The sequence below is a fragment of the Condylostylus longicornis genome, unplaced genomic scaffold (genome assembly GCF_029603195.1).
Source record: "Condylostylus longicornis isolate FDR11 unplaced genomic scaffold, ASM2960319v2 ptg000135l, whole genome shotgun sequence".
In the NCBI taxonomy this organism is placed as follows: domain Eukaryota; kingdom Metazoa; phylum Arthropoda; class Insecta; order Diptera; family Dolichopodidae; genus Condylostylus; species Condylostylus longicornis.
The window spans coordinates 13,749,275-13,766,727 of NW_026578103.1; the positions used below are offsets into that span (position 1 = coordinate 13,749,275).

At 22.4% G+C, this 17,453-nt stretch overlaps 1 protein-coding gene across 1 annotated transcript in view; it reads right to left on the reverse strand.

Moving 5' to 3' along the window:
• Positions 1-5,312: 5,312 nt before the first annotated feature.
• The window catches only part of LOC129615138 (ski oncogene-like), a 78,116-nt gene continuing 65,975 nt past the window's right edge, over positions 5,313-17,453 (reverse strand). The window contains exon 3 of the mRNA XM_055530215.1: positions 5,313-5,468. Coding sequence (XP_055386190.1) covers positions 5,433-5,468 — 36 coding nt within the window. The 3' untranslated portion in view covers positions 5,313-5,432. The remainder of the gene's footprint in view (positions 5,469-17,453) is intronic.

The following is a 17,453-nucleotide window of genomic DNA, read 5'->3' on the forward strand; positions in this document are numbered from 1 at the left end:
AGTATATATGCACGTACCGTATACAGATTTCTTTAATTAGCACAATTTTACAAATGTGTATTAATTTTTATTACAATAACGTAATCGCATCCATCTCATAAAATTAATTGTTGACATTTCTATTACATTAAACTGCATATATTTTAACTTTCATGTATATATAGGTTCATATATAATAAATGTAAATGCAAATGTATGAAAAGCGATGAAGTAGATCACGATTTTTCATTAAATTTATTTATCCTATATAAAACGCTCTTTAAACTTTTAATAAACACACATATGAAATTAATTCGCCATCATTATACATTTAAGTTACTTCATATTTTGTGACTGCTAACACACACAAACACAATTTTTGTAACATTTATGTATTTATTCAAAATTTTGTAGTTACTAACCCAGTACAATGAATATCATCTTAGTTTTTAAATTTTCTAATTTTGTACACACAATTTTTTTTTATATTCCTTTTATTCTAAAAATGATATGAGGGAGCAGAAAAAATAAGAATTTTAATAAAAATCATTTCGTTCATTTTTCGTTTTATTTTGTATTCTATTAATCGCATATTTGAGTACCTACATATGTATATATTAAGTATATGTCAATGTTCATATGTATATTTAAACACATACACTTATTCATTTGCACAAAATGTTATTAGGCTTCAAATAAAAAATACAAAGGCCAAAAATTTTCAAATAAAGAAAATAAAAATAATAAGAGAAAAAATTTGAACCCACCCTAAAATATTTAAGAGTGTTTGTATTCAGCTTTCATAAAATTCCTATGTTCTTTAGAAACGAAAACTCAGAAAAAAATAAAAGTTTTTTTTTCAGTACATGTGAGAAATTTTGTTTTAGACAGAAGTAGATCAATATTTTTGTGCTCAACATAAATGCCTTCCAACAAATATGTATAATTAGTTATGCTCAGCCATGTAAGTATATAGTTAGACTTTAGAAATCACAATGAAAATATGACATAAATTTTGAATTGTCAGGCTACTCAATATGTCAACATGTATGTAAATATGTACAAATTAAGTAAGTTAGTAATGAAATCATTTTATGTTCCTTATTATTTCTGCTTTATTTTCGCTTTGTTCACTGATTATTTCAAAAAATTATTTTTATCCAGCAAAAATTAATAGTAGCACCATATTAAACAAAATGTAAGGCACAAAACCCTCAACAATTTAAAATGTTGACATAAAATTGAAGAAACATGAAATAAATTCAAATAAAACAAGGAATCTCTGGTAATCAAAACAAGTAATTTCAAATATAAAATGTTTAATGTTCAAAATGGCATATTTACTATAAGACAACATGCAATTACTTGAGATATGAGTGCAAATTCCGTTACTCTTATACCATTTTATAATAATACACATTAATATACTCAATATCGTGGAAATTTTAAAATTAAAAAGAACGAAATTCGCATTAAATTATGCAATATTTTTGAAATTTATTTTGTGTTTTAAATTGTTGCCAATTTTCCAAGCTTTATGTTTAGAAAGGCTTTATACTTATGTAGATCAGTTAATTAAATACTAATTTCTTAAGTATTGAACAATGTGCAACTAAATCTTATTGATTATAACATTAAACAAAATTAAGACCTAATTTTGAAGGGTCACTTCAATTTACTGTGGTTTTTTCCATTATATGAAATGGGGTCTAATTCTAATATCTTTAGCTCTACTAGCATATTATTTTTAATAAAGAAAAATTTGCAAAATAATTAATTAGAAACTGAACATAAAAAAAGTAAAATTAAAGAGAATAGAATTATTAAAATAAGAAATAATATTCTTAAAACGTAAAAAAAATCATTGTATACGTTATTTGATTACAATTCAGTTAGTCTGGATATGTTCAGATTAATTCATGATTCAAGAATTATTTAAAATACTTTTGCTACACCAAACCAAAAATTAACTGTTAACAACCCTACTTAGTCAATCATTAATATTCTTATAGTAAAAGTAATCATGAATATTAAATATGTCTACATATGTCTGTGTATTACAAAAAAAAAATTAAAAAATTCCCAAAAAATTTCTTAATATTTATGCGATAGCTTAACATCATGGTTGACATTTCGTGACTTAATGAACCTTGCGTGTCATTAACTAATCAGAAAAATGAAAATCAGAAAAAAAAACAAAACAAGGTTCTAAAATTATAAAGAAGAAACTACATTAGAAAAAATTAGCGAACATAGAAAATTCTAATAAAAAAAAATAATAATTGTCGGACGTATAATCATTAGACTATACGTAAGTACCTATATTTATGAAATAATGAATAAATATTTGAAATTAAATGAGTTTTAGTTTTATGCTAAACCGCATCATGAATACAAGTACGTATAAACATGTGATTTACAAAGTACCGAACACTTAAGTATAATTAAGTTTATCATGTCTAGTTTAAGACGAGCAATTTATCTTTACAATATTAGAAACTGAAATAACTTAATAAAATCATAACTTTTCATAGAAATGAAAGAACATATGTACGTACTATATACATATATATGTATTATCAAAATTAAAGCACTTGTGACATAATAATTGTTTTACATTTTCATAGACTCAATGCTTAATATAAATAAAAGTGTCGTACAATAAAGCCTAAATATATCGCACCTATGAAATATCATAGTGACAACGTAATATACGAAAAAAGTGAAATAATGTTAAGATGAATTACGCATTCTAATGAACTTTACGTAGACAATTATTGATCAATTAAATAAATTATCTATAATCCAAGAAAATTTTCTGATTTGCCAACTTGTGAATAAATTTCTTTGCCATGATTTTAGTAAAATATCATTCCTGAAATTGAATGTATTTTAGTTATAGTAATAAAAAACCCCATCTCAATATGTGGCAGTCTCGAGGAGAAAAATTTTTTAATTAATTTTTCTGCCTTTAACTCGTTCATTTATCCATTTGTTCTGCAGTTGCATGAAGAAATTTCCATTAAGCTAAATGTGGCAGTCTTTTAATGTCTTAAAAATATTTTTTTTATAAACGTAAAAATCTTAAAATAAAATTTTTGGACATATAGCATTATTGTTTTACAGGTGCGATATAATGAATATTAAATTTGAAATTATTTTCTATTTCTATACATTCTAAGTACATACTTAAATATGTATATAAAATACAATACTTTACGTAAATTTACATATATATGTATATATATATACACATATACTCATACATATTTTGAAAAAGAAATTTAGAACTTAGGATTAGCGTTAGAATTTTAAAATTCTTTCAAATTCTAAATAAGTAATGTATTTGCTATATTCCATCCTATATACATATATAATATATAAATGTAGGTGTATGCATTTATATATTTTTACTTAAATGTTATACATACTCGTATATGTTGTCATACTTTTTCTACCAGACAGCAATCATAAAAAGCAACGACGAATAAGCCGTCAGTCAGTTGATCTAATCTAGTTATTTTAAATAGCAGTCAAAATGTTGGAGGTTTTGTTTTTAATTTTCTTCGTTTTTATATATTTTTTTTTATTTTTATTATTATTTTTTCATGGGACTAAATTATATTACAAGTATATCTAAGCTCTAAAATTATTTTTAGAAGGAAAACATGGTAGAAAAGAAAGTAAAATTCATAGCACACTTAATATAGTTGTATATTCAAATATTAGCAATATTTGTGTGTTTGCATATATTATGCAAGTATACTGAAAACATTGTATGTATATATATACACGTTTTTATATAATTAATAAGTGGTATTAAAGTTGAAACAAAATAACAGTAAAAGGTGTGAGGTGAAATAAATATGTTTTTAGTTCTTACGTTTTGCTACACAAATGTTGCAATGAACGGTGTACATATCAAAAGTAAAAACCATAAATAGTTAGTTAATAGGCAAATTCATATTATAAAATAAGAAAAATAACTATATAAATTTCAATAGACTATAGAAATTTCAATACAACTATGAGATTATTAGATTTAATTTTTCTTTTTTTTTCCGCTTTACATGTAATATTCTCATAATATAGATCAGAAACTTATGTAATACGGCACATTGCACACATTAGAACGATGAAGCATATATACGTCAATATTAGTCTTCTCTACTTACATATGTGCTTTACATATACATATGTATATATCATTTATATTAACTTACTTTGCGGTAGAATTTAATTGAAGCATGAACGTCTATACTCTAAAAAGAAAAGTCAATTTTACCCGTTGTATGATTGTCGTCTATTAAGCTTTGGCAAAAAGATGTTTTTCAAAATCTATTGAATTTTTGTTACAGATTGTGTGAGAAAATTATAGAAAAAACTCAATAACAATAACAATGCAAATTACTAAAAATACTTATTTGTATTTCTGAAAAAGTTACTTAAAAAAAGTTTGATTTTTGAGAAAATTTTGTTTATTGAAATTAAAGTTCTACATTTTTTTAATGAGAACAAAGCTTTAAAATTTGCAAAATGTTGAAAATTTTTCTCAAAATTTTTTTGAATTATAGGTATATGGTGAATCATAATTTACTTAAAATCAAAATGTAATTACATACGAACGCCGCAGTATATGCAAATATAAGATTTTCGAAGCAAAATATAAAATTTTTTATAAGGTTTTATAAGCATGAGATATTCACCAAATTCTCGAACTCACTTAAATTAGCAAATTATTTAGGAATTTGTAATTATATATAAGTATTAATTGTTTTTCACGCAATGGCAGTATTTTATTGCATTGACAGTATTTTAAAGTAAACTGTCACAAAAAAATTCGTCATATTTTTGACAAATTCGGTAACTTGTCACATTATTTTTTTCATTCGACAGATTTTTTCATGATTCCGCCATGAACTATAAATTTATTGTCTTTTATTTATTTTTAAACCTATTCCAATAATATTTATTTAAATTTAAGTCAAATTTCGAAATTTATCAGAAGTGTGGAAATTAAAATTGAGAAAACGCATTGTTATATTTTAGAATTTGAAATATTCATACGTAAATTTTCTAATAAGTTAATCGAATTTTTAAGTATTGAAACAAAAAGCAGAATTATTTATTAATTATTATCTTCGAAAAAAAAAATTGTCAGCTAAATGTACATTCTGTGTCAATGTCAATTCTATAATATGTTTGTAGGTCAATTTCAAATTATCAAATGTAACATTATAATCAAAATTCCTTCATAATAACAGAGACAATTTTAAAAATATTGTGTACTTATCAATTAAGTGCTCAATTATATTATTAAAAAATTTAAATATATTCCAAATTTAGAAAATTTTTTTAATAAATTTTAATTAAGTATGTTAAAAATTTAAGAGCTTTTTTTATAATTATTAAAAATAAATATCATTAAAATTAAATAAATTGTTATTTAAAAATTAATTACCATATTTGTTACAAATTCTTTCACATACCTGAAAATATACAAAAAAAAAAAAATCAAAAATTAGACAAATATTTTTTTAAATAAATGCAAAGAAATAAAGGTTTATTAAAAAAATTATTTTGAGTAGGTGAAAAAAAAACTTAAAAATATGCTCTTACAACTTAAATGTACTCAACCCTGTATAGTTAATAATAACATTTTAATAATTTTTATAAGAAGTCAATTAAATAATAATTGACAAAAAAAAAAAAAAATTCTCGAAAATGACATTTTAGTTTTCAAAAATTCAATCAACCATAGAAAACAAAAATACAACAAAAAACCTCGAAAACCTTATAGCGCAAGAAAATATAAGAAAAATTTAAAACAAGAATAAGAAACAAAAAACTATTGCAATTTTTCTTCACAGTAAATTTAACTGACCATAAAATACACGAAAAAAAAACAACAAAAATAAAATCCAAGTAATTTTTATTGACCTTATTAAACACAACAAGAACGAAACAACCAATTTTTTTTTATACAATCCAATTTATCAAAAAAAAACAAAAATAAACAAACAATCAAAATAACTTAAGAAATAACTCACCTTCAATTACAACTCTTCAACACAAGAATACCTACCAAGTAGATAAAAAGAAAAAGAAAAACATAAAAAGTGGCTACAAAATCAAAATAATCAACTTTGAAATTTATAAAAACAAAAAAAAAATAATAATAATAATGAAACTATATTGTAGCCGCGAAAAACCAACAAAAATAACAATAACTACAACAAAAAATAATGTTCAAGTACTCTAAGTACATATTTACAAAATGTACAAAAGTAATCAGAAGAAGTAATCATAAAAAAAAATTAAGTAAAATGTCAACATTTTCATTTAATTTAGTCATTTATCTATCGACAAACACGCAAACATATGCACATTCATTTCCAAATATGTACATATACATACATCAAATATACAAACATACATAAAAATATCCACATTGATAATTAATAAAATGTACAAAAATAAACATAGTACCTATAATAAGGTAATTTTACAATATTAACAGTTTCTTTTTACAATAATGTCCAATATAAATACACACACAAGTATATGTATATGGATATATATGAGTGTGTATATTTAATAAATCACGAATCGCGACCGCCATAATACCGCTATCATCATCATTCATATTTACAATATTTTCAAGTAAAAAAAATTTTAAGTGTAATTTTTATTTTTAATTTTTCAATTATTTTTTTTTTTTTGTTCTATTTTCGGTTATTGCCGCTAATAATGACGGCGACGACAACGACGACGTCGACCTTTGTTAACAAAGCATGAAAATTTTCTTATACAAAAAAAAACAAAAATAGCAAGAAAAATAATATTTTTAATTTTTTTAATTTTTTTTTTCCATTTTTTTTTGAAGCGCATGAATGCAAAACTCGGTCAATATTCACACATACATACATACTACATGCATACTTGTATGTACAACAGAACAATATAAAAAACAAAATACATATATTTTGCTCAATTTTTATATTACTTAATTTTGTTAATAAGACCATAATAAAAATAAAATTATATATAAAAAAAATAATAGTATAACAATAACAATATTAGTACAAGAAGGTACAATGACTTTAATGTCTCTCTGGCTCTGAATGCCTTTTAATCAAACACAAATGTAAGTAAACAAGTAAAGTATGTATGTATGAATTTTAATGAAGAAAATATAAAAAAAAAATTTTAACAAAATATAATTATAAAAAAAAATTTACAATTTCTTTACTTCAAATAAGTATGAGTATATAAGAAAAAGCCCTTGAAAAGCAAAAGTTTTCGGAAAATATTTTTATTTTTATTAAATTTTGTTTTTTTTTTATTATAACGTACACACATACAATTTTTGTTGTTTTATACATTTTGCAATATTCAACACGTTCTTTATTTTATAAAAAATAATATAAAACTACTTGATATTTGTATATATGTATGTATGTACTTGCACATACAATAAATATTATGCCATTGAACACGATTTTATATTACAGTTTTACTATTAATACCGCTTTAAAATATTTTATTACAATAGATTAAACAGTACTGTAAATATAAATAATATTATTGTATAATTTATATAATGTTGAAATAATTTCAGAAATACAGTAGAAATTATTTTTTTAAAAACTTTATAATTTTATGACAATACTGAATTCAAATTTTACTCTCCATTAATTTTAATTCATTCAAACAAAATAAATGGATCGAACAAAAACAAACACAGATCAAACAAAATTATATTAAACGATATTCGAACGAACATGTTTGATTAAACAAAATAAATCGATTTCATTAACGAACTTTATCATTTGTAAAATATTGTGTATAAAACACAATTTTAATATTCTACAAATATTAGTTATCACACTGAAATCAAACATGTTCAAATGAAATCAAAATTTCAGTTCAAAAGGATTAGTCATACAAATTCACAAGGAATTTGATTCATAAGGAATTCCGATTTTGCGCTTGCTATTTAATAAACTATTACCAAATTTTATTTTTTAAGGAAAACTAATAATATTTTTAAATTAAGTATGAAATAATAAATGTATTGCAAATCATTATTAACATACAGAGCGCAATATACATAAATTTATGTTACTTAATAAATGAGCTTCTAAAAAATATGCATTAATTTCAGCATCGGAAAAAACGGATTAAACTAGTTAGTAATATTAAATGTTTTTCAGTAATTTGACTAATATTTCATTATTTTAAAAATTTCGAAACATTGCAGTTCTACTGTATATAGAAGAATAAAAATTACTTTTGTAATTAGACAAGACGGAGTTGTTTTGCTCAGTACACTTTTTGTGCTCTTTTAAATTAATGTGCATAAATATTTGTGTATAAATATCATGTAGTTAAATAAAGAAGTATATTTGTTTGTATGATTGTTCGTATACTAAATGAATTAAAACAGCAGCTTAACCATAGAATTGAGCAATTTTTTTTTCTGATCCATGTTTTTGTCTTTATATTGCGGGTTAAAAATTTTCTTGTTTCTTTTTCTTCGTTTTAATTTTTTCCTTTTTGTTATTTGTTAAGTTATCAGTTCATTACCGCAAAGCTCAGCTCATATTTTAATGCAATTTTTTACTTTTAATCTTTATATATCTTTTTTTTTTCTTCTTTTTTTAAGTAGTCTGCAAAAATATTAAAAATTTCGTAATTATCTTAATGAGTTGTTGAGTTTCCTAATTTGTTTTTTTTTTCTGCTATTTAGAAGTTTGTTTTTAAATTGTGTTTTAACATTGAATTTTCAATAGTTTGTTTAAGAGAGAATGTTTATGACAACTAGTTATAAATTAGGTAAAGAAGTTGTAGTTAGCCACCCAACATTATTTTTAATGAAAATATGCAGGGTCAATAACTGAAAATATTCATATTTAAGAGAATTAAGAAATAAATTTGATAACAATTAAGTCATTTTTTGAAATTCTTTGAATTTATAAGTATTTGATTTTCTTTTTCAAAATTGCATCTGCTTGTAATCGACAAAATAATTTACTTATTATTTACAAAATTGATTATACATATTTATGTAATTACTATTTTGATTTGTGTGTTTTAAAAGTAGCAAAAAATAAACCTTAATTTTAAAGTATTTACGATAATTTATAGATATTTGCATATTTCTAGGAGCATCTGACTGAACTTTAGTTTAGAAGGCAAGCAAACATGTACACGCATTATAAATATGGGTAACATGCAAATCTCTTCGATTTTTAAAATTAAATTTAAATTATTGCATATTTTTAGGGATTATTGATTTATTGCGAGACACTAATATTTTTAGGGATTGGTTAAGACTAAGCATTTACAAACCCCTTTATTCCTTAAATATTCAATGTTTGCATATTTTTTAAGATTATTTTGTTTTTAAATTAAAATGGTTCAATACATAAAATCATGATATTTTATGTTATAGACTAAAGCTGTTACAAAATAATCTTAATTGAAAATATAATACAAAAAACAGCAAAAATAATTATAAATTTTAGCTAGACCCATGGCCAACAATTATTATTAAAATCAATTTACACATTTTACATCTAATTTACATATATGTATGTATTCATCTATACGAGTTAACTAAATAAAATTACAAGTTATTAAGCTAGACAAAATATAAAGTTGCGGTTTTAAATATGAAATACTATTCCAATTTTCTATTTTGTAAAAGGGTATTACATTTCATCAACATATGTACAAACATCATAATGATCTGTATAATGTAAATTATATAGTTTGATTAGTGGTTTTTGTTAATTAAAAAACCAAAAAGAATAACATGCAATAAATAATTACAAAAGTAATACAATAACAATAATATTATCACTATTATTTGATATCTTAATTTAAGATCTTTAGAATTACGAATGAATTTAATTTAAATTAATTGTACCTGTAAGTATGTACATACATATATAGATGATATGAAATAAGTATATTTATTTCAGTAATGATGTATTTAGTACGATGATCTCACAATTAACACACATATATATATATATATATATATATACAAGAGTAATTCAATATATATGTATTTGTTGATGTTCAACAAAATGTTGTAAATATGATCTTTTCGCTTCATAATGATCACAGTAATTATTTTAGATCTTGAATTTCTGTGAAAAATATGGCTATGTACATACTTATATATCTATGTATTTATAAAAATTATTTTGCAAATTGATTGCAATTGATTATTAACTATAACGCTTCAGAACTTGCAATGAAATCGTTCTATATGTACACCTATAATTCCAATTTTTTCAATTAAAATTAAAATTAAAATATTTACGTATAATTATAGAATAAAATCTGAGTTCACATATAAGCTAATCTCCTTTTGAGTTAAAAATTTCAAAAGACCCTTTTTTAGTTAATTTCCAAAAGCATTACGCATTCATTATAAAATAGTTTTCCATTCGAAAAGTAAGGCTCGTAGTTTCTTTTGTTTTACGAAATAACTTTTAAATTTTAAGTTATTTTAAAAAAATTACTTATATAGAAAAAATGTGGTTGTTAGCATACAAGTTGTAATCCTATTTCTGATAGAAAGTAACCACTTGCCAAAATACTATAATAACAACAAATACGAAAAAAACAAACAAGATTTTTAATTATTTTTATACTCGTATTTTCCTTTAATTTCTTTGTAAAATTCCAATTATTCGAAGAACTCTTCGAATTTCAAACAGTAAACAGAAATTTGCGCGCGCATTTTTTTCTTTTTTACTATTTAAATTTTCTTTTCCATTTCTTGTTTTTTTTTCATCGATTCCATCTTGAAAGATTTTTTTTTGCTTGGATTCTTTTTGTTACAGGATTGGCGTTTGTTTGTATAAATTCTTTAAACCGCTAAATTTTTTCTTCTTTAAAGAGAATAAAAATTTAAGAGATTTAAAAGAGAAATGCTCAAATAGAATTAATTTTTTTTTATTGTTTTATATAAAGCTAAATCTTAACGCAATTAATTTTAAGATATAGAATTATTTTTGCTGGTTTTGCTTTCCGAAATTGAAATTTAGAGTATAAGCTAAATGTTACAGAGCTATAAAGTAATTCCATTTCATAAAAATCAAGATTTTCAAGTCCTGATTCTAATTAATAATGCAGTTTTTTTTTTATTCCTACTTTGCTTCTGGGAGGAGCATAGGTCTGGTGTCCGATATTGTAGATAACCATGAACACCAGTTTCTTACGTCATTGAGTTTACTAGGTAGGTGACGAGCCTAATGTAATTAATTATGCAGTAGCACACGTTAATTCGAACATACTTAGGTTAGCCGTACCTATACAAAATATTCTACATTTTCTAACAATCTATCTACAACACAATATAGATTATGTGTTATGGCTACGCAGTATACATATAATAGTTATGTTCATCTTGTAAATAAATATGAATGTGAGTAAGTATATATCTCAAACATTATTATTATTATTATTATCAAGCGTCACAACATAATACCGGTTATATATGTAGTAATTTTATATTATCATTATTGTCGTTGTTTTTTTCTACATATACCCAACCAATATGATGACGATGACAATGATAATGATTACAATATTGACGATGATGATGATGATGATGTTTACTGATCTGAGATGCTGCTTACTGCTACAATTATTCATATTTTTATATTAATATAAAATATAGTAAATATTAATGATGATAAAAAAAAAACGCAGAATTTTTGTTTTTTTTTAATATATGCAAGTAACCCGGCAAAGTTAAGAGTGCACAAATAAGTATAATGAATATGTATATATATATATATGTATATATATGTACCTACGTATAAAATATACATAATTCTGTTTTCAATAGAGTGTAATTGAATAGGGTGTTTTTGTTTGTTTTAAAATACTTAAAGAACAAAGGGTCTAATATTTAAAGTAATACGGTATAAGTAAACAATTTTTTCTTTTACTTTACATATAAAAAATAATTATTAAAAGAAGTATTTGTATAAGAATTTTAATAGGTATGAGTTATTATAAAAAAATTATTATTGCGTGAATGAAATAAATTGTAAAAAATAAAATATTTAAATATAAAAATTGATATTAAGAGCTTAATAATGACCTGGAGTTTGACTACCCTAGCAAGTTAAAAAAAAAATGATGCCCACTCTTTTTCATTTAAATTGTAATTTAGCATTTATTTTTTTAAATTACTTTGCAAATACTTAAATAGTAATCATAATTTTTGAATTTTGCTTCACATAATCACATATGATGTACATAAGTGCATACAATCATACATGTTATTCAAAATATTTCTAAATTTTCTAAAGTTTAATTACATGTTAAGTAAATTTGTATGCGTAAATCAAGATATAAATGTATATAAAATTCAATAAAATGCCTGTTTAAAATTTAAAAATCTTCGAGTAATCTTAATTAAATTTTGTTTTTAGGTGACTTATAGTTGCGGAACTAAAACTCTCTTAAAGAGAGGATCTGCTCGCGCCACTTAGTAAAGTAATTTTAGCAGATAAATAATTTTATTTCATGACCCCTGTGATTCTCTAAGTTATCCGATCTGCATTTCGATTTCTTCGGCATGATTAAACTTACCATGCACAGTTTTAAAATGGATTCACCGCTTAGTCGTGTTTGAATCAATATCATATGCAAAAGTATTAACACTTTAACATTTTGAATTAAATTTAAAATGAATTAAGCTTTAGTCTACTATGATGTCAAAATAAGAATGTTTGTTTAGAATATGAAATATTAGTACTGCACAAACAACCTGTACACGTACATAATATATTTTATCTACACACAAGCACAAATATCATGATATACAAACAAAAAAATCTCTCTGTTCAAAACTTTTATAGCTTTGCTACCTAACTATTGTTTTTATTGTTATTTTTTCATTTTGATTTTATTTTCTTTGTTTTGTTCATTTTTATCAACTTTTTTAAATAAAAAAAAAAAAAACGTTTGTCCGTTCACTAAATAAATATAACAGTGTACAATATTTATATATGTATTTATATATATATCCATATATATAATGTATAATATTAGCACAACATCCGAAAAATACATGTAGTATAAACAACATTTGCTTTTTTTTTGTCGCTGCTATTACTTTTGTTTTGCTTCAATTCTGATTTTACTCCTCATTGCCTCTAGCAAGACACTGGAAGAACAACTTTTTTTTTTATATACATACATACATACATTATTTTTATGCTAAATTTTTTTTGTAGATGAAATTAAAGTGATATGACAAACATCAAGAGAGAATATCATCAATAATGATCAACATCATTAATATACATTCATCATCAGAATCATCTTTATAGAGTCGCAATAATTATATTGATATGTATAGAACTGTATATATGTACATATATATAAATACATACATACATACATAATAAATATAATTTTTTATATAAAGTTATTATTTTGGAGAGAAATATATTCAAATATATGGTATATTTTAATTTTAATATTGATGAATTATTATGAACTGAATTTGGATGTATAAACATACATAATGTATACGTAAGTAAGTATATTTAGTCATATAGTGTGATATATTTACATAGTATAGTTATATATTAGAAATATAATGATAAATCGTATTAGTTTTATATAAATAAAAATGTATACACAAGATATTAAAAAATATTGTGCAAAAAATAAATATTAAAATAAAATTCATAAACATTACACTCAGAAAAAATCTATAGTTACATATATCATGTTTTAAATACGTATATGGTCTCCTATTATGTTCATATGACAAAACTATAAATAAATTAGAGATAAGAAAAATTTGAACAATAAATAAAGACAAAAATCATTTTTGGAAAAATAATAAAATTAATTTTTCTTTTTATTTATTTATTTGTATGCATGTATGTGTCAATAGAAATTTACCATTAATACAATATATGTTTGTTTTAAAATGTATTATGTTACTTTTTTGTATACAATTATTTATTTAATAATTAAATTGTATTAGTATGCAGTCGCCAAAATCCATTTATCATACGTATGTATGTACGTAGGTAGGTATGTATTATGTATAATATAGTTTGTTTTTTCTAAATAAATGTATATTCTAAATTTAATATTGAAGGCCATTTTTATAATAATTTTATCATCGTAAGCAATAAATAATTAGATTACAGGAAATTATTATGTCTCTTATTAAAAATCAAAAATATTCAAAATTTAAATTTAAATAAGAAATCAAAAATACAAAAGAATTTTTTTTATATTTCATTTAATAAATTTGAAAATAAGCGTTTTTTAATTGCATGTAATTGGTTAATCGTAAATGATATCGTATACGGTATTAATAAATAATTTTTTTTTATTGAGAAAACTGATAACAATTGAATGTTCGTAAGGTTAAAATAAAATTTTTGTATTTTTTTTAATTAAATATTTAATTTTTTCAATGCAATCACGGGTTTTTTCTCAAAAAATATAGAATAAAATTTGCAACTTTAAAAAAAAATATATAGAATAATGATCAAATTCTGTATAGATTTTGGAAAACACCAGATATGCAATACGAAAAAAAAATTTTTCAGTCGAATATTGTACATTATACAAATATTTAATGACTCTACAATTGAAGCACCCGGGAAACAAAATCAAGTCTTGAAATATTTATTTTGTATTAAAAATTGAACTTTTTACAATAGCTATTTTTTAATGAATGCAAAAAACTACTGAATGAAAATTAAATAATTTTCGTCTTCTTTCACACGAATCCGTTACACTCAAATTCTTATTCTAACAATGTCATTTTACTGAATTTTTAATATTAAATGTAGGAAGAATACAATTTCCTAAAAATATTAATCAACTTTTGCCAAAAAAAAAATATTATTATAGAATAACATGAAATAAGGATAAGATATTATGTTGTTATTATGTAGAATATAGTGAAAATTGAAAATATAGAAAACAATTTTCTAAAATAATCAAAAATTACAAAATTATTTTTTGTATCAAAGGTTACTGCTTCGCCTTAGTACTCGTAATAAGAAATATTAAAAATCTTATTTAAGACATAAAATTTCTAATGTAATTAAATGTACATATACAATGCATACATATATACATATATGTATATGTATATAGAACGTAGTAATTAATATTCGAATGATTCACAACAAAATTTTTGAAATAGATTTTAAATTTAATAGTGGTTTTTTCTTAATAAATCCTTTATAAAATGGTATAAAAATATAAAAATCACTATAAAATTTAATTTTAAAAAAAAATTTAAAATTTAAAAAAACCAAATATAAATTTAATATGTTTGTTAACATTTTATATGATTTCCGTTTTAAAAATTAAATGTCACTTTCTGTCAGATGATTCATTAATATAAATTCACTGAATTTATGTGGCGCTTTTTTCAAAAAAAAAAAAAGAAAAAAAAAAAGAAATAATATTTCCAGAAAAAGTTGCAGATTTTTCTTTTTAAAAACGATAATAATAATAATAAAAAAAGCCCATTTAACAAAATAAAATAAAGTAAAAAATACAAATTATAACAAAGTATAAATAATGAAATGAAATACAGATTCCACCTATGTACGATGAATTAAAACCAAAAAAAAAATACGAAAAAAGAAAACAAATATACATATATACAAATAAAAAGGAAAAGAAATTGAAGATAAACAACCACACATACACATTCATTTATATATACATAGAAATCCCCATACATTTACAAATAATTGTACAGTCGAATCCGATTACATTGAAATTCAAATAAATTTTAATTTAAAATAACATGTTTAAAGCAATTTACTAAAAGTTTAATATTTATCAAACCTTGTCGACAAATCAAGGATAACACAATAAATCTGAACAAAATTTAAAACTGCAACTTGAGTGATATTAGAATCCTTACGAGTAATTATGTAAATGCCTATATACAGAGTTACGAAAAATTTTAGAACACAACATTTTTAAAACTTCACTTAAAACTAACTTATCGCAACTGATTATGAAGTTAGAGTTTTTCAGTATCAAGAGTCGATAATGGATTCTGTTTGATTTTATTAAAATTTTATGGAAGTTTCTAATATTCTCTCTTACTAGTAATTATGAAAAACTTTTTATTAACAATATTTAACCGAAAATCCTTCAGAATATTTGACACTATAATATTTATATTGTATTCAATATAATTTTGAAATAATACTTTTGGTAATTCAACGAATACCAATTCAAATTACTTGAATTTCACTGTAATCGTCATTCATAAACCAAATAAAACTACTTATAAAATTAAACTGAAAAAAAGTCTTGATTTTATATAAAAATATTTTAATGAAGATGGGTAAAAAAACAAAATGATTTATAGAGCAAAAAATTGATGTGATCAGTAAATAACCGATTTGATTCCAAATTTTTTTAATAATATGTGATTTTTATTTTTATAAACTCAACGAAATTGTAAAATTTACCATAATAAAAAAAAAACAGTTTCATAACGTATAAGAATACTCCACAGTCTCAAAAATTTTGAAAAATTTGTCATCTGATTCCATTAGTGTACAGAGCTCGAATATTCAAGAAAATTAATTGACTTTTTCATTACTTATTAATCTTATGTATACTACTAAAAACTGATTGACCACATTAAAAACGAATTCAATTGATTTCTAGGACAAAAGCTATCCCCATAACAACTGCAAGTTGGTTTCATTCGCAAACGAAAATCATCAAAATAATAAACGATCATTTCTGTTAAATGTAATAAACGATCAAACAAATTTGTACGATTTTTTGTAATTCTTCAACATAGCGCGAATCACTAATTATTATGTGAATATAAAATTTGATGCAAAAACAATACCTCCTTTATAGAATATAAGTAATATTGTTTTTGTATACAATATTCTTGTACAATACCGGCGGTCAAAAAGAAAAAATTACATACAAGGGAAATGCATACATACATAGAATTTATCCACTTACCACAAAATTGTATCATAAAAATGTGAAACAGTTTAGAACACCTTACGTTTATTTGAAATTCATCATATACATATTTAGATCATTATTGAGGAAAGTTGAAATTCGGCAAAGTTGTGATTTAATAGATAAATAAATTTAAGTTAAGTTCTTGCTTTTGTAATTTTAAAATCATTAATTTTAATCAGAGTACAATGTAATTGTTTTTATTAAAAAGTTTGATTTCTATAAAGAATATGAAGAGGAGGACATTCAGTTAAACGCAAATTCGTAACTCATCAAGTGTATGTATGTACACATATATATTAATGCAAATTATTTAAGTTTTTATAATAATTCATAACATAAAATCAGAATTGAGGAGCTCCGCGTACCTACATAAATACATACATACATATATTTCTTAATGATATTCTACATAGCATAAATAAGTATAATGTAAATAAAAAGGT